This window comes from Chinchilla lanigera, unplaced genomic scaffold (assembly GCF_000276665.1).
Source record: "Chinchilla lanigera isolate Chin_1 unplaced genomic scaffold, ChiLan1.0 scaffold00003, whole genome shotgun sequence".
NCBI classification, from domain to species: Eukaryota; Metazoa; Chordata; class Mammalia; order Rodentia; family Chinchillidae; genus Chinchilla; species Chinchilla lanigera.
Genome location: NW_004955404.1, coordinates 29382203 through 29406410, shown reverse-complemented (window position 1 = coordinate 29406410; position 24208 = coordinate 29382203). Strand labels below are relative to the sequence as shown.

At 39.1% G+C, this 24208-nt stretch overlaps 1 protein-coding gene and 1 long non-coding RNA gene across 2 annotated transcripts in view; one reads left to right on the top strand and one right to left on the bottom strand.

Annotated features, from left to right (window-relative positions):
* Positions 1-12158, bottom strand: part of Ednrb (endothelin receptor type B) — a 31106-nt gene extending 18948 nt beyond the window's left edge. Inside the window, exons 1-2 of the mRNA XM_005374148.2 lie at positions 11923-12158; positions 10600-11135 (exon numbers count right to left, since the gene is read on the bottom strand). Coding sequence (XP_005374205.1) covers positions 10600-11135; positions 11923-12121 — 735 coding nt within the window. The 5' untranslated portion in view covers positions 12122-12158. The remainder of the gene's footprint in view (positions 1-10599; positions 11136-11922) is intronic.
* LOC102015070 lies at positions 806-7217 on the top strand. The gene is made up of 2 exons (XR_259326.1): positions 806-1097; positions 2669-7217. It is a non-coding gene; the product is annotated as an uncharacterized LOC102015070 (long non-coding RNA).
* Positions 12159-24208: the final 12050 nt, after the last annotated feature.

Sequence of the window (24208 nt, the reverse complement as noted above, 5' to 3'; positions counted from 1 at the left end):
TTAGATTTCTGGGTTTCTGGTTGCACTTGACAGATAGTAGGACTCCTCTCCTCAACCTCCATAATTTTGCCTATTTCTATCTATCTATTTATCTATCTGTCTGTCTGTCTCTCTCTCTACCTACCTACCTGCCTATCATCTATTTATCTATCTGTTATCTATCTATCATCTATCATGTACCTATTTATTCATTCATCTATTCTACTGGTTCTGTTTCTTGGACAGTCATGATTAATACACCTCACTATTACACTCATATAATGTCCAAGCAGGTGGATCTTCTCAAAATTTTTACTCTGTCTCAAACTTATTTCCAAATATGTCAATATTGGTATCATGTAATACAGCTATCATAAGCTCACAATGAATGAATGTCCAGGCCATTGAGGGAGAAGGGGGCTGGCCAATGAAAATGGGCTCTGCACTGAATCCAGGGTCTGTTTTGAGGTTGCTATTGTTTTTGGCTCAGCCTAGAAATTGGATTATTGCTCTTCATACCACCGGGAGGCCTGCAGCTCAACCTCTGACCCAAGCAATCACAGAAGACAGGGGTACAAACTGAAAACTGTAACAATGCTCTTCAAGTTCAACACAGAGATAGTAAGAAACCTAATCGTAATCAAGAAATTACAAGTTTGTAATGTAAAATCTTGAAAGGAAAGGGGTTTTAAAAAACATAGCATTGACCTTTATCAGCTTTTTGTATTTCATGCTTTTGATCCCAAATTGGATGCTCCTGGTTCTGGGAGGCTGGAGGAGTAGGCACCGTTGATTCCATTATTTTACAGCAAGAGGGATAATGGTGGCAGCTTCTACGTGTACTTCCTCTAAAAAGCTCAACCTCTGCCTTTTCTGTAGAGACACGGAAAAACCTGATACTACAATAGAAACCATGCCTGCTGTTGATGCTCATCTCTGTCATCAGAATGGGAATGGTCTCTAATATGACAGTCTTTGGACAAGTCAGTGCTTGGAGCTTAGTTAAAATGCAAAGACATCAACTTCCTGAGTAATGCAAATTAAAGTCCTGGGTGTGGAGAAGCTGTGAAGTGTCATAAGAAAATCACTTCCAACCAAGGTGCCACCTTCAAAATTTGGTGAGAGAATGTTCATATAAACTTTTATAATCTTTGCAAGTTTATTCTTTCACCATTCATTAGCAAAATAACAGTCTCCAACTTCTGTAATTTCAAATCCAACAAGATATCTTTGCTTTCTGCAGAGGAAATTGATTCATTTTACTATAAGAGGAAACAGCTTTACCATTTAGCCCAGTAATAACATGTTCTTTATTCCTTATTTTTAGTTTTTTATTTGGACTTTACCCCATCAGTTAGATAAGTTAAGATCAAGGTCTAAATACTGAAGACAAATCAAACATGTAATCAAAGAAGTCTTTCTTGGACTGAAGTTGTAGCTCAGTGGTAGAGCACATGCTTAGCAATTCAATCCCCATCACCAGGGGAAAGAAATGTTCAGTCTCTCTGACCACAAAAAGATATTAGAATTCAATATTGATACTGCGTCCTTCCCACATGAATTAAACTTATAGGTCCTGTTTAAAGTTACATCTGAATATATGTTACCTAATATTTATCAAATGTGAGCCAATTAGCAAACACTCCCATGACTAACATTGGTTTTCATATCACACTGTCTCATCCAACTGAATAGCTTTTGTTAGCATTGGGTCCTATGGGCAATGTGGCGCTCATTTGACAAAGTGATAGCTTAATGTTTATGTAGGTTCCTTTCTCCCTAAGGCTTACATTGCTTCCATAACACACTTCCTTTGGATGATAAAAGTACTAGCTTGAAAAAAGACGTGACCAAAGTGGTTACAAGAGATCTAAGATGGTCACAATTTCATAGTGTTCGTTGGGATAGAAGAAAAGGCAAGAGGATACAAATGCACACTATTTTTTATGAAATTGTAAAATTGTTTTTCTCTTACATAGGCTTTTAAAAATTCCTAAAATAAGAAGCAGTATGAACGGAAAATAAATATTCTTTCTTTAAGAGTATTGTGAAAATACAAAATCTCACTGAGAGATTTACATTTTTCATTTCTTTTTTTTAATTAAAAATCACATTCTTGAGACGTTAAAGGAGGGGAGGCTGGTGGAATCTTGGTAATACCCTGTTAATACCAAAAGGAATCAAGCCGTATAAAGTCAGGAAATGCCGATGTTAATCATCTTGCATTAGTAATGTTCACTTGCCTCATTAACCATACATACCATTTTTCCTATTCCTTAAATTTAGAGTATATAATGAGCTTTAACTGTGTCTTTGTTTTAGATTACTCTACAACATTTGGAATGTCTAGCACAGTGCCTGGCACACAGTGGTTACTCATTAAATGCTTGTTGAATAAAAAGAATGAATGAATGAGTGAATTTGGTCCTAAGGCGGAAATCTGTGATAAAACTTTTGTCATGAGCTTTCAGTCTCATGTTATAAATATATTCTTAAGAGAATGAAGTGATCTTGTTTATATTTCATACTTCCCAGTTCAGATGATCAGATGTCTTCTTGACACTTAGAGCCAGTGCCTCAGGGTAGAGGTTTGGGGCTTTGCTGTGTGCCTGTTGGACTTCGGTCCTTCCAGGCAGTCCAGAAAATGGGAAGGCCAAAAGCTCATCCCCCACTCCTTCTCTTCCTCCAGACTGTCAAGAGAATGACTGACGTAAAACAGATCCTCCTGTTTCTCACTATCTGATGGGACCCTGTGAAGAGCTTTCGTTGCTGCAAGGACTGTAAATTTTGTGGCGGCGATGCAGCAAGCATGGGCGCTGTAAGAAGCATCATTTCAGAGGATTGATGAGCAAAGCAAGAAGAACAACCAGTCTGTTCCATCCCTGGTGAATTGTGAACATTTCTTTCAAGGGACTGGCATTACAGAAATGTTTTTCCAGGAAGAACCACAGGAACTGATGGAGTGGTTGTATTCCATGGCTTTGGGAAAGAGTGTTTTCAATCTGAGTTTCCTGTAGCAGGTAACTTTTTCTGTGTGAACTAGCATTTTAATAAGGTAGGACACCCTCATTCAAGGATTTCCATATGAGAACTCTCTTTTTCTTATTCACGCACAGGAAAAATTTAAAGTGAGCTGCTGGTCAAGTGAATAGACTTTTTAAACTTACATTGTGCCCATGCCCCCAGGGACAAATGTAAATGACCAGTTTCACTCTGTGTCTATCAAAATGCACTTAATCACTGAAAAGATTAGGCTCCATGGCTTAGAAATCTGTGGGTCAAAAATGATGTCAACTTAGCCCCCAGGGCCACCATTATTATGTGTGGACTGTCTTCTGGAGGTGGGTAACCTACAGGTAGAGGCTCTGGAGACCTGTGCTATACACTTCTATGAAACAGAGGGTATTCTATTGCTCAGGAAAGAGTCCTGTGACTTAATGAAACAGAATAATGGGCTTATGTTAATGGATTAAAATTCTTGTCACAAAATCTCTAAGGGAAGCAGAGATAGGAAAATACTTTTAAAAATATTTCCTGGGAGAAATTGAAGTTTACTTCAAATATATTTTCCTACCAGTATCACAATAAAATTTATTTCAAAGTCTGTAACAGGCCCGTAACTGAATGGATCGCTACTGCCCTATTACCTCGACTTAAAAATATATATAACAGTTTGTTCTAGAAAACTTCTTTGAGCTGGGTATGGTAAGCATGTCATCCTGGCACTTTTGGAGGCTAGAGCAGGATTTCAAATTTGAGCCCTGCCTGGGTGACTTAGCTAGACCCTGTCTCAATACACAAATATTTAAAAGGGAGCCGGAAATGTTATCCACCAGTAAGACCCTGGGTTCAATCCCTGTACTGTAAAAACAAATAAATAACTTTCATTGACACATTATATATTTGAAAAGAAAGAGAAGTAATTCATTAGATTCAATTATGCGAGCTGGATCCTCTGAGACAGCTGATGGAATTGGAAAATGGGAATGTGGACAGTCCGAAGGCTCGGAATAAGACTCTCAGACTGAATTAATTCAACAAACCTTATTGAGTGCTTCCATGCGTATTTAAAGCTAATTCCATCTGTGGGTTATCTTGTGTAATACTCATCAGCTACAGTAGAAGATGTCAGATTTCTATGGAATCTAAAAGTCCTTTAAAATAGTTTGAAGACATTGAGTGAGAGGGAAGGTAACAGTGTACACTATACACCTCCGGAGGGTAGTTTTCTTCCTTTCTAGAAACTACAATGAAACTGACGAAGACAGAAGTAGGGAAGGGACACAGGTCAGGAGCAGGAGCAGGGTTTTGAGCCTTAGGGAGGGAGAATTGCTTGAGAAGTGCGTCAGTCAACTTTGTTAATACATTCTAAAAGGACAAGTCTTATCTCTTCTTTCTCCATTCCCCTTCTACTTCCCCACCTTCTCCCACCACCACATTTTGTCCCTTTTCTCCTTCTTATATATTTTCACTGGAGGATCTATAAGAAACACAAAATAACTCTGTAGTAGAAAAGCACTGAGAATAAAATTAGTCCAAAATTAGATAAGTTGCTGGCCAAAGTACACTCGTACACCATACCGAGCTATCTCCCAAACATAACTAACCTCTTCTTAACTTTGCAAAGTTTTAAAAGAGACTATTACACATCATAAATTACGTCTAATGTAATTTCAGTCTCAGGCTGTGTGTGTCAACACCCTTTAAGGCACTTAATCATTTGTTAGCATTTGACATGTTTCTCTAAAAATAATCAACTATAGCATATTAACCACACACAGATAACCATATATGGGTTCTTTGTGAAGTGAAGAACACAGCTCCCTGGCCTCGAGACAACGGAGTCTTGGCCATTTTATCCTTTTGTATAACTCTGGAAATAACCTTCAATCTTGAACAGCTCACACTAGGTAAGCAAAGCAAAAATCTAAAGCCTTTGATAGATAAAGCCTTACAATATTGAAGGGAACATTACCTTGACATTTTTAGAGGCTTGGATTTATGGAGGGACCAAGTGTCAGGACAAAGGCAAACACGAGAAGTACCACAAAGTCAACCTGGGGAAACTTTCATTGCCCAGGGCCCTATGTTTGCTCACCATTTTGTCACAGGACTCTGTGGCTGGCAGGTAAAACAGTGCATGGGGAGCATGAAGTCTTGAACTGCTGTGTTATTTGAATTCTGCTCCTGATCTGCTATTTGGTTATGACCAATACCTGCAAGCAAAGGGGATCAAGCTTCCCGTCTTTCATTTGGCCATTTGTAAAAATACAAGTAGAAAGAGCCCACTGACCTCCTGTCTTCTGCGTATTTCATTGTATACAAACATCAGCCCACCAGTGGCTGTTGTAAGCACTATGCTCAATGGGTTTGGGACATTTGTTTGATCTGTTAATTAGAGCTAATAGTTGCACTCTTTATTAACATTTTAAAATATAGTATTTAAATGTTCTTAATAGTGCTTCTTAAATTTAGTTTGCATTAACTAAATCGCAAAGGTATATAAATTCCATTTTTGAAACAAATTGCTTCTGCCATTGTATACCTTTGTCTATCACTAAAATATCTCACTATCATATCTAAGTTATTTGACCAATAATGAGAAAAGTGTTAATAAATTTGTTGATGAAAATAGTATTACTAAATAGGGAAATATCAAACTCCCCTCCTTTTGATACTTTTATTTCTTGTATTACTCTATATGTACCTATTTCTATTTGCTGATTTGGAAAATTATAACTTTAAAAGTTAAATTTGATCGTGCTCCATTAACTCTTAATTTTAACTATGAAACTAGTGAATTGCACACAAATTTGTTAAGTACCAGAGATAATCTAAAGAAAGATAGTGAAAAGAATAAATTTGTTCAGAAAGAAAATTCTGATTGTGACATAAGAACAAAATGTCTGATGACCTGCCAAGGTCATGTCACTCAAATCTCATTTGTGGGTGCAGTGCTGCAACTCCACATTTCAACATGCTAGCATTTTAAAATCACATGCATTTCCATCTTAATGAGTTAAATGTTAAAGATCAGCACTTTTTTTTAAACTGTGAAAGCAGTTTCCTTGCCTCTTATGGTGGCCTATAAAGTCTTAATGGTTAAACAATCTGAAAGCACTCTATTGGGCAATCCAGCCAATTTTTAGCTGACCACTGGACACCTGATTACACTTGGATCTTAATCAAGCCAATTAAGTATCAATACCTGCTATGTCACTTTGTAAGATTTTTTAAAAATTCAATTCTCTTACATATAAAGGAAGTTACATTTGCAAACTATATTGACCCAATTATTCATAGAAATGTAGAAGACTTACATTGTTAAAGTCCAGAAATATTTGCTCAGGAAATTTTAATTTCTTCACAACCCATCTCTAAGTGTTTTCAAATATCATCACTCAACCAGACCACGCCAAATCAACGAACCACTTAACTAACAATATGAAAAACCCATCACAATAGCCAAAATACACTTGGCTCTTTAGCTTTCTTCATGGCTTTGACTTCTGCACTGCCACAGGTCAGTATCTAGATACAGACTTCATGTCCACTACATATCTAGATGACCCCCACATTTTAGCACATGTAAGAAAGATACAGTAAATAGCTTGCAAATAAGAAGAGATTCACTCTCACAGATATTTCAACCTTGGCATTTGGTTTAGGTGGACATACAGACCATCTGGTGACTCAGATACATTAGAGGTATATATTAATGTATATATATTTATTTGGAAATGTTATATAAAGTAATGATTAGAACTAAGAGTATGATAATCAGTTCAAAGTGTAATGTAGCAATATGTATCAAATTTACAGATGCATATAACCTTTGATTTAGTAATTCTAGCTTTTGGAAATTTACCATTTAGACATAGCCCTACATGGATGCAAGGCGATATGTATAAACATGTTATCTGAGGTCATGTTTGTAATGACAATAGCTGAAAAACAAAAAAACATTCAAAACATAAATTTCTACTTATTCGAATATACATGCATTCCACTAGCATTGTTTGCTTATGATGTGCGAGGCTTTGTGCCAGGTGGTACTGCGTATCACTTACGTATCTATTTTATATGTGTCCATGCCTATATCTATGGCCATATATATTTGTAAATATCCACCCTGGATGGTTGAATGAATCACTTCTCATCTGGTTTCTGTTGTGCAATGTGGACACCGCCTTACCTGCGCTCACGTGGAGGGTAATAAAGCTTACTATGCTCAGCAAGTTTACTTGAGTACCTGAAGTGCTTCAGCAGCCTCCGTTTGCTCAGCGTCGAGACCTCTCCCTGGCCTTCAGCACAAGATCCCCTGACATAGGAGACTGGAAAGTGATTGATCCCACCTGAGAGTTTCAAGGTCGCAGCTCCTGGAGGGAGCAGGGCAGAGCAAGCTGGTCTGTCTCCAGAGGCTATCAGTGCCTCTCAGCAGCATCCCCGTGTATGGTTCTGCCCCATTTTACAGCCATGTCAGGAACCGTGGCCTCCAGCAAGAACTATGGCATTCTGTGCCTTGTCAGTTTTTTTTTTGTTTTTTTTTGTTTTTTTTTTTTTTTGGTTTTTCTCCGGTACCGGGAACCGAACTCACGACCTTGCGCTTGCCAGGCAGGCGCTTTTGCCGCGGAGCTAAATCCCCAGCCCTGTGCCTTGTCAGTTTTATTGAGCTTTGTATTTATTAATGTTATAGATTCAAATGGACATTTCTTAACCCCCTGAGTATATTAACCAAAAAGGCTTTAGGGATTCTATGAGCCTCCAGAAATTGTGTACATTAGATTTTCAATGAGAATTTTAATACCTCACCAAAAAAAAAAACCAGAAATCACTTATTTAGAGATTCAAATGTCTCACTTTAGGCATTCACAATAATGACATTCATAATTCACTTAAATTATTCTTAGTAACTGTGAAACTTGCCCACTTAGAAAGAAATTTTTTGGGGGGGTACTAGAGATTGAACCCAAGGCCTACTCACTCAGTTAAATAATCAACTCCTTTTAAAATTTTGAGACTGGGTATCATTAAATTGCACATTTTTTTAGGGGAATAAATGAACTTCAGCTAGTCCTGGAGTATGCATTTTGGTGAGTAGTCCTTAGGGAAACATCTACTGATATTATTTATATGACACACTATAGACTATCTGAAGACAATTTCAAGAGCTAGAAATCCTCAGAGAATTCAAGTTTATCCAGAACATTTGTAGCAAGAGTTCTACTATGTCATAATGTGCCACATAATTCTGCCAATGCACCCAGCTGAGGAGGTTGTAAAAAGGGCCAAGGCTTGAGGTTCAAGCCCAATTTAATCATTTTGTAGTGTGGTGACAGTGGGCAAGTTATTTCTTTATTCAATGTGTAATTTCCCCAGATCTAAAACAGATATGATAACACTTCCTTCTTTCTAAAATTGTTGCAATGATTTCATGAAGTGAAGCAAGTATCTAGTGCACATTAAATGGTAGCCAGTATTATTATATTAAACCAAAGGAAATGATGCAGAATCCCACTTTAGCAAACCTAGCAATGGGACGTAATTTTATGTGATGAATTTGTCTCTGACCTACGAAAATGTCTAGATGATTGAATTTGTAATGACTCATTATTTTATTTCAGAAGTAAAAACACAGCTTTAACAAACTTGATAGCTTCAGGGAAAAGGATGTAACTTCCTAGGGAAATAATAAAGGACTTTGAAGTGAAAGGACTTCTGTGTGCTCAGTCAGATAGTCTTTGGTTGATGGAAAGTCATTTGATGAGACAGAAAGTCTCTTCCACTATCCCACAAGAACCGATTTACAACTTTTCTGGAGGCAACAAAATAAAAGAAAATGTTCTCAGACCTGCCTTCCACACAGCACTTCAGTTTCTGGATGACTCAGAGAGGTTTTTAAATGGGCTAGATGTGGGGGGGCTCCAGTTTTGATGAACTGAATATTTATGCCAAATTACCAGGGTAGAGTTTAGTTTGTGGGACTCCTTATGGGTTCTTTCTTGCCCTATTGGAGTTGTGACCACATTAAAGAGACTCTTAGCCCATACTTTTGTTTAAAGTAAAACCCTTAGTCCATCAGAACCAACTGCTGGGCAGGATTGTATAATTTCTTCAACTTATTCCCCAATTCTGGGAAGGCTTCCTCCAGACCTGGATCCTTATTTGAGTCTCATCCCTAAACCTCAGAAATATCTAGAATTCCTTTCAAATGTGGAATTTGTTTTAGAATCTCCAGAGACTTAAGAAAGAAAATGGGTAAGGTGCTGTAAGGTAAGGACACCTGGCACAGGGCTCAAAGCATCCCTTACACTGTTTCCCAACCTTACATCCCAGGGCTACTTTTGCCCTTGTGCACAAATCCACAAAGTGCATTCTCTTTCCCTAATGCTTCACTTATGCTTTTCTGTAGGACTTTCTGTTGCTGCTGATCATTGAGAAGCAGAGTTTTAAATATCTGCATAGCATTTTAAAATTTTCCAGCTTTTTCACTCAAGCCATTTTTCTTAACACCAGAAATTCTCAGCATGTGGAGAGTACAAGCCTTACAACAATTGAGGAAACTGAGACCCAAAGGGTTGGGATCTGTCTAGAGTTCCAAAACAGCCTGGAGTCCAACAATGGTTGCTTATGTCCTACTTGGATTCTTCTACCTATTTCCTGTGACACCTGTGGTAATGATAATATTAACAATAATGTCCCATAGTAATGCTAACTACTAAAACTATCACATACATTGAACGTTCCTTGGTCTTGTCTGCAGAATAATACATGGGGTGCAATTATATGGTGTAAACATTGGAACCTGATGGCCTTGGGGTTGGTCTCCAGCTCTAGCTCTTACTCACTGGAAGATCTTGAGCATCCTACTAGTCATCAGTAAAAGGCTGGCGATATCTATTTGTGGGTTACTGGAAAGACTAAAGTAATTAAATAAGTTATTCCCGTGCTTGCACCACTGCACGCATTCAGTGAGGAGTAGCTAAACTCACTCATCGCAGCTAGAATGTCTTTCCTACGCACTAGCCCCGGGTCTCTTTCTTCCAGGCCTTCTGTTCCCCCTAAACCTACTCCAGCTCCTCACCTTCCAGGTCCTCCCGGACAATGCTTCCCGAGGTTAGTACGTGTATGAAGCACCTGAGCTTTAGAGGTGCAGATTCTGTTGTAGTAACTCTGAGGAAGCCCTGCTGTCCCTAACAAGCCCTGGGGATGGCAAAGCTGCCAGTCTGTGAACTACACTTTAGGTGGAGAATGTGCCCATATAGTTGGACTTTATGACCAGTGGTGATTCTCAAAGAGTTCACCATAACCACATAGAGGGCTTTTAGAAAATATAAATTGCTGTGCTCCACCTCAGAGTTTCATTGACCTGGGGCGGGACAGGAAAACCTTTATTTCTAGCAAATTCCCAATGAAAGGCACGCTGCTGATCAAAAGACTATGCTTGTCCTCGGCTTAGCAGGGAGCTGCTGAAGACTAGAAGGGAATTTGGTTGCAATGACTTTTAGGAGGGGAAGAATATTCACGCGGAAGCTCCCGCTGAAGGCAGTCTCAGCGGCCCCTTTCCAGCCAGGCCCCTCCCATAAATAAGCCCTCCGGGACATATGCAGCGACCTGTACCTTGTAGACATTGATGGGGATGTCAATGATGATGTGCAGGAGGTCTCCAAGAGCCAGGCTAGCGATCAAGATGTTGGGACCGTTCCGCATGCACTTGTTCTTGTAGATGATCCTCAGCAGTGTGGAGTTCCCGATGATGCCTAGCACGAACACTAAGCAAGACACAACCGTGTTGATGTATTTGAAAGTCTCCTTGATCTCGATGTTGCTGTGGCACTGTGAAGCAGAGGGGGGACGCGGGGGGCCCCCAGGCGTCTGCCCTTTTCCAGGTACCTCTGCAGGTGCCGAGGACTCTGGCAGGCTGGAGTTGGAGCTTCTCAGCCAGGAGGTCTTCGTAGATGGCGTTATTCTCTGTCCGGTCTCCAGAAGCCTTGGAGTGGTCCAGGCAGGGGGGAATCCTTTCTCCTCTCCCCAGACCCCCGCCGAAGTGCAGGCAAAAACCAGCGCCGCCAGGGCGAGTCCGCACAGACTTGGCGGCGACTGCATGCCGCCGCTTGCTCCAGTGGGTGTCTGGTGGCCGCTCCGCTGTTTTCTGTCTGGAGACCGGCAGGGGAACGAAGACGGGACACAGGGATCAGCTACAGAGCCACGCCTCTGCAAACTCTAGCGCAAAGCTCGGCGCGTCGCCACTACCCGCGCGCAAAAAGTAACTTAAGTTTGCGCGCCAGTGGGAGCTTCGGTGTGCGTCACCCGCCCGCGCGCTGAGTCTCCTTCCTGACCCCTCTCCCGGGTTTTTCTTCCCCCAGTTCCCGCCAAGGGGTAGGTCTCTCTCTGAGGGGCGGGGCATTCTGGAAGGGGTGTGCCTAGCAAGGAAGGATGGCAAAGCTCTGAACTGAACTCTCCAGGGTGCGGGGAGGGAGACTTGCGTTGTAGCTAAGCCTAGGGACTAGGGAATCAGTTCCTAGAGCGGCTGAGGGCAGGTGCCAATCTCAGCATTTTGCTCGGCAAGGGAACCCTGATCACCCAGGGCCAGAACTCCAGATCTCCTCAAAGCGGTGAATGTCGCTGCTCCCAGCCGGTCGCGCAGCTGTTCCCCCAGGGCGCGCAGCAGTGCACCGGAGGACTCGGGAATCTCAGACTTCTCACCTCAAGTCTGACTTGGGGAAATACCAGCACGACCTTGGAAGCTCTGTCCTTCTAAGCGGCTCCCAACACTCAAGTGTCCCCTTTACGCAACCTCATTTACATTTGCTGCATCTATATTTCTTATTGATTCACTTCTTTAAAAAGAAAAAATTCCCAAAGGAGTAAGCGAGTCAAACTGAAGCCCCAGAACAAGATTCAGTCACTGATTTTAACTCATCGCCAAGCTAGAAAGTTTACCTTGCGGATGGGACGCCCCAGGCGTGGGTGACCAGCACGGACCCCAGTGTCGGACGCAGAGCGCGCTGGGCGGGCAGCGGGCTTGCAGCCTGCCCAGGGAGTGGAGCCCCTCTCCACCGCCCAACTGCAGCGCGCCTGGCTCTGACCAAACCCTGAGGGACTCGGTCTCCGCTGTCCCCAGACAAGCACTTTTATTCATTCTTCCATTTTCCCATCAATCACCGCCAGATTCCTCCCTCGCCTTCCGACCGAGCCGCAACCTTTCCCCTTGGGCAAAGCCTGGACAGCGTCAGCGGGAGCTGCCCGCTGCAGAGGGCGGCCTGACCAGAGGCGCGTCCCACACGGGCAGGGCTGTGTTTTTGTCATAGTTCTAAGTTTTACAAACGAAGAGCCGGAATCAAGGGCAAGTTGTCACGCACCGCATCCTGCTGGGGGCTCCAGACTGGAACAAATCTCGATGTTAAACGTTTTAATGCGCACTGTGTTTTTTCATTCAGATAAATGTCTCGCCGTGATAGTTAAGAGTCATTGGTTTGGGGACCTGCTCTTTGCTTTTGTTTTGCCCTGAAGTTTCCAGTCCACAAGGGCCCCGGCAGGGAAGAAAGAAATCATTTTTCCCCTCGGGGCTTCTTGCTGCTCCTGGAGGGGATGGCCAGTCCGCCCTCAGTTTTTATGGCATAACTCAGCTCTTGTCGTCCTCATGTCAGGGGTTTTTACACTGTAACTCTGCAGGACTTGATACAGGAGACTTGAAATTGGTCGGAAAGCTGCTATGCAAATTTAATATGATATTGATTTAGCAGACAGAGCAATAAAACTAATTCTCCCAATCCATCCTTCAGCTCTATTTTAGTGGCATAGAAGGCAATGATAATGACCGGCAGTTTTGACCCAAGATTGCATAAAAGTGAGCAAGTTAGGCCTGTGGTGCCCTGGATGCTACTCTGCCGTTCTCCAGTCCCTGATTTCAGGACCAAAAAGCACCATTCCATTCCCGTAGCAGTTCTGCCTGGACAATAGGTGTACTTTCTTGGCTTTACCCTTAGTTAATGGATTAGAGGAGATTGAAGGTTGGACTTTCTTTCTTTCCTTTTCTCTCTCTCTTTCTTTATTTCTCTTCTGTTTTTGCCCCTGAAAAATACTTTCTGGGAAACTGGAAGCAGAACATCAATTTCTATTTTAGAAACTGAACTTTAAGTGAAAAATATAGTTAAGAAGACTATTGAAAAGTAAGGGTGAAGGAATGTGAAGTATGATCTGGGGCTGTGAGTGCTAATTACAAAACAGGCTGTTTTGAACATAGCTCTTATCTACCCTGTCCCCGTGAAAAAGGTCAACTTTCAATTGCTTCATAGCAGGGTGAAGAAACAATGAACATTGTTATCTGAAAAAGAATTATATGGATGCGTTTGGAGTATGACTAGTTTGCTCATTTGGCTGCCCCAGGGCAGATCTGAACCTGGTCCTCTTACACAATCGCTCTTCCTTTCTTGCCCAGGGCTCTTGTGGGGATTGTCTCTCCCCTGTCATCTTCATCACCATCATCATCCCTTCGTCGTCCACTGAGTCCTGGGAGTTCCTTATACCTTCCACCCAGGTTTACCTCTTCTTTTCTCTCCTAACACTTTTTGGCTACACATCTTAGTACTTGATCACATAGAGATGTTTATGGTTCATTACTAATTTCTTTTTCAGGACAGGGACTGAATTACTTGTTCTTTCTGTGCTATCACAATACCTGACTCAGGTTGAGCTCAAGAAATATTTTTATAGACTGGTCATTTCATTTTAAATTATTTAATTATATTTTAGCAGTACTAGTCATAGGGCTTAAGAATGAATCCAAATAATGTTGAGGTAAACATATACCATTTCTCCTTTGGAATTTAAAACACAGTGTACTTTACTGAGTATAGGACCCATTGTCTATGGTAGGCATATTATTTATTGGAACTCATTTACAGTAGGCTTTGAGCCCAAAATTATTTCTCATGATTTTATAGGTAGTGAAATTCTAAAATAGTTACTCACAACACATGACTATTTTGTTGTGAGACCAGAATTTGGGGCTAGGATTTGAATCCATACCTCTCTGGTTACTCAGACTATACTTCAGGTTAATTTAATTACACAGAATCTAAGCAGATCTTCTCTTATATATTGGGAAAACATGCTTTAGACATTAATAATATTTAACAGAAGTTTAACCATAAATATTTTGCCAAAATATCTAAAGGCAACTGTGTGAAATGTAAAGGTTAAATCTTTGAATCTCATAAATAACCGTGATCAAGTCTTAAGAAACTGAGTCTCAGTTTCCCTTTTGTATAAAACAGAGGGACCGAATTAGAGTTAAAGTTACTTGCTGCCCTGATAAAGAACTCTGGCTGATAAACTCGTGCTGTAAGAGTGATCTGAAGTACCAAATAATTGGAACAGACAGATCTTTGATTATGTATCTCTTTTTTTTTTCATGCTTGGAGTAGTACGGCTCTGCACACAGATTTATTTTCACCTTATAACTTAAAATCTCATATTCATCAAGTTTATTTATAAATCCACTGGTAGTTAGGCACTGTGTAAATTTTATTTGTATATACGAGCAAAATCTTGTATCTAAGTTCGAGAAACATTTCCTGAATACTTTTGGTTTTAGACTAATTTTGCATGTACAAAGAATTTATTTGGGGCCTGGAGTCACATAATTGGAACCTTTTGCAAAGTTGCTTTTAGAAAGACACTCTTACAAAGTATTCTAGGAAATCTGTCAAAATTCCAAATTGCCTAAGATCACCTGCAAAATCAGAAAGGTAGTGTAAGGAGATGTCCCAATATTGCCTTTCAGTGCTTCAGCTAGAAAGTTCCTGAAGACAGAGCTGGATGAGCTTCTGAATTTATCCCTTCAAAGAAGTTTGCCATGGGGAGCTTGCCGAAAGCAAATCTTTTCCCCTGGTAAGAAAAAAAAGAAAAAGCCTTTAGCACAAAAAAGCTAATACTTTCATGTAATTCTCTTGATACGAATGTACCTTAGAAGTTTACCTTGAACTCTCTAAATCATGAATGCTAAGGGACAAGGTGTGTAAAAACGCAGGCAGAGGTGGTTCAATTGCTTCTCTACACATTCCCTGAGGAGCAGATCCAATGATCAAATAGTGGTTGAAGTAAGAGCATAAAAAAGATTTCAAGTGACTGCACAAATCAATAGCAAACAGCATGAACATTTCTATTTCTTGGATTTTTCCTTTCTATTAAATGACTATAGGTATGTGGGACATAGAGTTGAGAATTTTTTTTAAATTAAAGTATAATTTATATACAGGTAAGTGGATAAGACTTAAGTACACAGTTTGAAGAATATTTTGATCAATGTGTACACCCCTGTGCGTCGTTCATATCTGAGGAGCTTTTTGAAGATGCAGTTTTTGCAAAGTAGCAAAATTTGAATATTTTGAATTTAGATACAATTTCTGTTAAACCTTCCAAGATATTATATCTGCTTTATCAATTATATATGTATGTGTATATATATATATATTCTGAAATTGAAATGTGAGGTTTGCTTACAGATGATATAATCTAAGATTTCAAATTTTAACAGTGATTGTTTCCCCCATATAGTCCATGCCTTGAAGTAATGAAAATTTGATAGGCTCAGTAGTAAACTAGAAATAACACATAATTGAATTCTGCTTATAGAAAATATGGAAATCAGGAAGGCCACACTTCCTTTTTCTGTTTGTGGAAAGTGATACAGTTAACTACTTTAGGTTATGGTTAACATTATTTAAAAGGTAATTATTTGCTTTATTATTAGTTAAGTAATTTTTGTATTCCTGTCTTTGATGTATTGTTTACACACCAATCTTGGTTGACAAAAAGACAAAAACCTTCACTATAACTTATTCTAAAAACTTAAAATGCTTACAAAACTTTGACACAACTTAAAAAATATATTAGAAATTCCAATCTAAGCGGGCAGTTTGATCTACATTTTCTTAGTTTATCAGTGCTCATGATGTTATGTAAACTATTTTTAGGTCATTCAGTACTGAAGACAATACTGTTTTAAGTTGATGTTAGAACACTCTTATGTGTGAGGCAATCTTTTGTGGGCTATTTCATAGGAAGTGTAACTTATGACACATTTATGCATTTTCCCTGCAATTGCTTTGTACAATTTTCACCTCTCCTTGTTTTCATTGTTTTGATGTACAAATACAGAGTCTAAAGAGATGTAAGTCACAGGAGGTTAGAAAGAAGATAAAGACAAGCTTGGAGTTTTAACAATCTAGTGGTGAATAAAAGAGAGTTGCTGTTTCACAATGAAAGGAAAAGTTCTCTGCAGTACAGAATGAAGTGTCCAGACAGTTACTGAAAAGAATTTCGACAACAGGCTTTTCTTCCTCTTTAACAACTGTATTTAATTGATAAGTTTTTAAAATCTCATTTCTACTAATTATTGAGCTCTGGGAATGGAAGTCTTTTCTGTCAAAATCTGCTGATATCCATGAAAGTTGCTAATAGTTCTTTGAGATTTGGTTGTAGGGGAGTAGAACTACTTGGACCAAAATTTAAAGGGGAATAAAGATTTTCCTGGGGGTTTATTCACTGTACATCAGATGAATCATACAGTCTCCAGTCCAATTTAAAATTAGTCTCTCACAGTTAGGGCATACTTTTCTCAAGGGGTGGGATCATCAGGGTTTTCAAAGCCAAAGTCATAAGATGGTTTTGGTCCACCCCTTAGGGAGACATACACAGGAAACTGCCTCTTCTCTTTTGGGCCCTGCCGGGAAAAACAGTTATCACTACCTTTGGGGAAAGCGATTCTGAAATGGCTTTATCGGTATAGGGTTATCCAAGTGAAACTACTCACACAATCTCTCAGGAAATGCACAAGAGACTGACTTCCTACAAGGGCAGCTGGGTAGTGCAAGGGTAGCATTTGAGGAGCCGCCAAAGCAGCAGGTACCAAGTAGCCAAAGGAAAAGTAGACCAGGTATAACAATAGGGAATCAAAGAGTGGCTAATCCTTTGAATGTCCCATACACTGATGTACTTCCATTGTGGTACCAAAAAAAAAAAAAAAAAACCTCACATAAAATGTACCAGATTAACCATTTAAATTATACTGGTAATTTAGCATTGTCAAGTACACTGCTACTGTACTACAGATCCCCATAATTTATTTTTTCATCTTGCTTATCTGATAGTCTACTCATTAAAGGACAATTTCTAATTTCTCTAGACACTAAGTTCCTGGTAATCACTATTTCCCTTTTTGTTTCTGCAAATTGGACTGCTTTAGGTCACTCATATAAGTGAAATTATATGGTTTTCATCTTTTTCTGACTGACTTACTCTCTTAGCATTTATTCCTAAGTGTTCATCCATGTAGTGACAGATGCCAGGATTTCCTCCCCATTTATGACCAAATAACATGCCATTGTCCATATATACTACATTTTCTATTCATCCACCGATGGACACCTTGGGTTGCTTTTATGTCCTGGCTGTTGTGGATAGCATTACCACAAACATGGGTGTGCAAAGAACTCTTCAAGACCCTGCTTTCATTCTCCGGCGTATATCCCCAGAAATGGGATTGCTGGATTATAGTGTTCTCTTTTGTAGTTGCACCATTTTACATTTGCATATTTTAAAATATTGCGTTATAATTTATTTTTAAAATTATGAAATTAATGTTTAAAATACAGTATCTTCCAGAAATTAACACCCAGAATTAAAAGTTATGAATATTTAAATTATAAAATGTCATAATGAATACATTTCTCTCTAAATGTATTAGGATCAAAATAGCTGTTTTATTACTTCCTCTCATTTCTTATTCTGGGGCCAGGGATATAGCTCAGTGACACAGTGCCTGCCTGGACAGTGGGAGGTCCTGAGTTCAATTCCTGGTACCAAAAAAAAAGAAAAATCATTTCTTATTCTGATACAATGGAGAGTACTGATACCAAACAAGAAAAAACGACAACAACAACAACAAAAAACCCTAATAAATAACCTAGTATCTAATGTAAATTGCAATTTATGAGTCCCTGGGAATAACTTCCTGTAAGGATCACATGAAGGAAAAAATGAACAGAAAATCTTTGGGTTCTGACAACGGGGAGGGGTTGCTGCTGTGCAGAATGTACTGTACTTGGTTTACTACATGGGTTTGGACCTGTGGGGAGACTTATACTCCTCACACCACCCATATGCACAGCTTTCCCTTTGGCTTCCTAGTACCTGAAACTCCACAATCTGGAACAAATGTGCTCACCTTAAGAACAGGCTTTTCCTACTGTGAAGGTGAAGGAAATTGCCAAGACGGAACAGAACCCCTCCCCCAGCAGCCTTCTCGAGGACGGAATGGAGGAGGATCTCTTTCACCATCCTCAGGTGGCTTCAGCAAATCCACTTCTGACCAGTGCCCAGTCTCACTCACTGGACAGCAGTCTCTGGCCATGTGGATTTCTCTGAAAGATAGCAGGCAAGAGAATGAAGGCAGCATCCTAAGTAGCAAGTCAGTAGGAAAAGAGAGGCTATGGTTACCAGGAAGTGGGGATAATTTGGGCCCATTTCAGAGGTCACCTAGTAGACATAATGAGAGGAGACAAGAGAATGATAAAGGCTACTACTGTAGGGCTGAGGGACATACCTGAGGAAGGACAGGGCATGTTTGCAGCCCACTGGGTGGTGATGAAAGTTCACTGGGTGTCACTGGCCAGAGTTGGTCCCTAGTTAGCAAGCTTAAGTTCCTGCTGGGAGTGTGGTAGCCTGAGGCTGAAGCTGGCAAGCTGGAATCCCTGGTTAGGTCTGAAGATCAGAAGGCCTTGGGCCATGACTGGTGTGTAGGTATCCCAGTTGCTGGAATGTTAAAAAAAAAATGTCTTGGGGGTGGGGAACATTGATGTCCTGCATGCTGCTGCTGCTGGGAGAGGACTTGAAGCTGGCCTGCAGGACATGTGACAGCTCTTTGCCTTTTGATTAACATAGCAAATTTTATGTCGCATCTCAAAGGACTGCACTTTTGAGTGTTGGCCTCCACATGGGGGAAATTTACAGGGCCTTTACCACGGTGTGTCCTACCTTCTAGCTTTTGAGCTCCTAGATCACCACTCTGTAGAATAGATTGTCTCTTCTTAGAACTAGATTGAAAAATGTACAGGTCATTTGAAAAACTTAAAAGTAAAAGACTCATTTCTTTGAACTTTTATTTCTTTTGGAGCTTGGCCTATTTTTTTTTTTTTTTTAGTTGACAGATGAAATTGTATATACTTACCATATACTACCTGATGTCCTGAAATACACATGCATTGTGGAATGACTGAATTCAGCTGATTAACACATGCATCACTTCACATGGCTTCATGTACATTAAAATAGATATACTCATATGTATACATGGGTATATAAAGGTCTATCTAAATATATACATGTATCTACATATTGTCAATAGAAATGTTGTTTATAATGGTTTAGTTCTCCTCTCCTGCATGAAGAAGTCTGAGATTCAAGAATCTATGGAAAAAACAAAAAGAATCCGTGGAAGCATTGAACTGTCAGGTACTATCTCTGGGAGCAGGGCTAAGTCAAGAGATTCCAAGTTGAAGCATGTTGAGGGCTGGGCTGTTGAACTCTGTCCTGGCTTGATCTGGACTGATGAAAGGCCTGGTCAGGCTGGAAAGTTTACAGGAGGAATGTAAACAGGACCTTCTGGAAATGTGAAGATCCAGGAAGCTGGTGCCTAAGAACCAGGGCAGAGGCAAACAGCGAGGGAGTTCTCAAGATAAATCTGAAACAAATTCCCTCTTTTTGACAATTTGACAAGAAAGTGCACCTGATTTGAAGGGGAATTTGGCAACCAGGAAATTATTATGTACGTTTTTATAAGATTATTCAAGTTCTAAATTAGTGAAGAGTTGGTGGATGATTACCATGATGGGGATGCCTTGGATAAAATTTATCCACAATATAAGCTGTAACGTATTTAGACTGGTATAGGCTCTTTTCCTCTAGCACCTTGATCTTTCTTTATGGACTAGGCCTTATGTTAATTTGATAATCATAAAAGTTAGCAGACAGTTGGGCTTTGGGAGATGGCTTTTGTTATTTTCAAGTTAAACATAGAAATATTTCAGAAGGCCTGCATGTTGGCACACACCTTGTAAATCCAGCTTTCTGGGGGCTCAGGAGTTAGAGTCTGCCCTGAGTATCTTAGCAAGACCCTCTCTAAATAAATAAATAAATAAATAAATAAATAAATAAATAAATAATGGGTTGAGGATGTAGCTCAATGCAAAGCCCTGGGTTTCAATTCCTAGTACTGGAGGGAGCAAAGGGAACACTAGAATATCTTAAATAATTTAGTGGAAATGTTATTAAGATATAACTTCACAATGAACAATCCTATGTTTAGTTAAATATTTGTTGCAAAAGCATTATTGTTACTCTTGTATAACTAATCATGTATCTATAAAGAAACATAAGCAATTAATCTTTTATAAAAATTTAGATGGGTAAATAATAGTTTATGTATATATTTAATGTTGTTTTTTCTTAGTAGTCATCATATTTTCTCTACTTTTCTCTTGTTTAGGTTTTGATTTGTTATAATTTAATTTTATTTTCTTTTTGTCTTTTTGAGACAGGTTTCACTATGCAGTTCAGGCTGGCCTTGATCTCACTCTATAGCCCAGGCTGGCCCCGAACTTGCAGCAATTCTCCTGTCTCAGCCTCCTGAGTGCTGGGATTGCAAGTATGCGCCACCACGCCTGAGAAGTTTTGGTCTATTGAAACAGGGTCTCTCTGTGTAGTTCAATCTTGCCTTGAACACACTAAAATCATAGTGATCCTCCTGCTTCAGCCTCCCGAGTGCTCAGTTATAGAACCAACATACTTTTGAAGATGCAATACCAACAGTTGTCCTGTGTCAAGAACCACATGTTCTGACCTTTGGTGGTCTTGATTTACACCCAAAATATTCTGAGGAAACATTTCATCCTTTTTGCTTACCGCACAATGGTTTCAGTATTGTTACCAAGTGTTTTATATAGTTTTTTCAGATAGTGTTTTGGGTGTAAAATTAGCTACAGCACATAGTATTTTTAAGGAACTTTGTTTTTGAAAGGAATGTCTTTCCTGAAAATGTTTACCACTGGAGGCATCCACAATGTGTTTGGTTTAAAATTAGCTCGGAAACAACATATTTAAGTTATTTAATCTGAAATGTATAACTGTAAATAGATTTGCCTGAAAAACAAAACTGGCCTTTTCCTTTGGAATTCCAGACATAACACAACTTCTGGAAGTCAAGAGAAGATCAAGTCTGAGCACAATGCTATTCTTACCTTTACCCTCGGGAAAAGACGGGTTCGCTCTAAGGGGAAAAAGCAGAGGCAAAGTGTTATTGTCTTAGCAACATTTTCACCAAAGTATTTAAGAACTTCCTAAATATTTTCTAAAATATTTGTAGTGCTTAATTTTATAATAACAAAAACCATCTTCCAGCCCTCAACTTGTAAGTTAATTTTTATCCTGTCAACTTTACTTGAGGCCTAAGTCACTAACAGAAGATGAAGCAGGGTCCAACGCGATAATGATGGCTCAGAAGCAGGCATTTTCAGTTGAAAGCTGTCACATTCTAACATGTGTGATCTTTAAATCTTAGGGTTAGACACTGATGAAGGTCAAAAGGTTAGTGATTCATTTCCTGGACCTGTCAGTATCCTGCTGGTTACAACAAATTTCTGGAAGTGACTGACAACAGAAATAATCATGAAAAGATCTTATTTGTGTGCCATAAGAAAATACATTTCAGACTCAAAACTAAGAATTGTTTTGATTAAAATATCTTCGTAACTAATGAGTAACAGGACCAGAATCTGCAGGACCGTCTCTTACCAAAACAGTTACAGATATCACGTATGAGAAGAGGGTACCGTAAATCCTAGTCATAATAGATATACCTGTTTTTCCACATGTGCGCAAATATTCTTTGATATTTAGAATGTCATATTAGCTTCAGGCTGATCTTATGGCATACCCATATTCACCGTAGGTGACCTTTATTTTCCTAAATTTAAATTATAATGCATTACGTTTTCTGTGGCTAATGGTTGCTATTAAAGTTTTGGACCAGATCTGTCTATTGTAGAGTGATACAACATTAACTTTTTTAGATTGTACAAGGTATTTATTGAAGACCCTGAGCACTAATTTATACATGGCATCCAAATATTCCAACACATTCCACGTAAACCTTTGGGTTAGGAATGAGAGGGAAACAAACCCTTTTGCAGAGAGAGAGGGTCTGGAAATGGGAGAGAAGCACGGACTTCAGTCACTCTGAATCCTGACCATTTACCTGGTTGAGAAGTCTTATGCAAATCATTTTACCTCTGTATATCTCCAGGGTGCCGGGGACACTAAGAATGATGTGTCCTTTGTGAGATTTAAAGTCTGTGTTTGAAAATGTTCAGTAGTGTGTCTGGAATAGATTGATTGTCTAGAAAATACCATAGACTGTTTTTATTAATACATTTTCTGGTTCCTGAAAGGTAAGTTGTAAGATGGGGACTAATTGTTAGATGGCACTATTGAATCTCATTGACAAGAGAGTGCTTCTGATAGGCTTGAGGTATTCACGGTTCCACTGACAGTTCAGACTGTGCAATCACTGATGCCGCTAGTTGAGCTAACTGCCTTCTTTTGATAATCAGTTGTACTGATGACCACGAGATGGGTACGACTGACTGATTCTGTGATTGATTTATTAGTCAAAAAGACATGGTCAGGTCTTCATGAAAATTCAGGAATAGTCATATAAAAAGAAGTCCAGAAAACTGCAAGCAGTAACAAACAGGTTTAGTAAACATTTTGCATCAGATCCAAAGTTACATCAATTCAGATGAATTATTTATTTCATGCATGAAGTTTGTTAGCAATAAGCTACTTTAAGAGAGAAGTCCATCAGTAACTGATCCATGATGGTATCAGTTTCCATTTTTTAACTGCAGAACATCTCTGTTTAATGGTGTTCATAAAAACCCACAACACAGTACTGTACAGCAATTTAGCAAGACTGATTTCTTTATTTTTTGGTTGTTTGTTTTCAGGAAGACAATAGCTGTGGGATTGAGAAATGGTTTCATAGAAAGTTCTATCATGGTGGATATAAACCATCCACATTAATGCAGATCTGAGACCAACATCATGTCAAAGTTTTGATAGCTTGGAACTTACTAAATTTCCAAATTTGTTACATGCCAAAATAGAACTGTTAACAACTCTGAGATGTTCTCAAAAACAATGAAACTTGGCTAAATGGATGCAATGCCTAAAATTTGATCTCTGAGGCATTTAGCATTCACAGCTGGGTCTTGTTATTGGTGCCAGCGGAATTTATAGCACTATCTATTTTATGACAGTCCAACACCTACTTTTACCTTATAAGGTAAAGTACCAAATTCTAAATGTGTCTTATATACAGGCCTATCTTTAGCAGCAAAATATGATTTCTGCAAGCCAAAGAGAAACAGGAATTCAGTCTCCAGATGCTGTTTTTGAAAAGTAGCATCTAAATAGTTGCCGCCCAGTGTCATGATAATATTGTTGGCTGAGATAACTTCAGTCTGTTTTTCTAAAACTATCACATAAAGCCAGATTTCTATTTTTAATATGAATTCTAAAATACCTAGATGCATATTTTAGACTAAAATAAAGTGAAGCTTCATATATTCTAAGGACACTGATGAAATGGCTTCATTTTACTAGAATTTACATTTAAAGTGATGCCTTCAAATTTTCCTCTTTTGTACTGTAGAGGGATTCCTTAGGTTTTATCTACTAGTCATACTGAAAAATAAAAAGGTTCTAATCAATCTGCTTGTAACTGATACTTTGATACTTTGGAATAACTTCTTCACCTTTGCATAGCTCTTTCGGAACTGTATTGATCACACAAGGTTGGACCCTCTACCCTCCACTGAGAGACCATTTTGTATCATATGATCCAGCCCCATTGACCCAAGATGTACCATCAAAACTTTTCTTTGGCTGCTGCTATCTTTTTGTTGTTGCTGTTATTTAAAAGTCGACCAGAGGAAAAAATATGTGTGTGTGTGTGTGTGTATATATATATTTACATATATATATGTGTATATATATATATACACAAACATAAATATATATCATATTTATATATCCATACCTGTAAGTATATATGGATATATATATATATATATATATATATATATATATTACATATATGATTGCT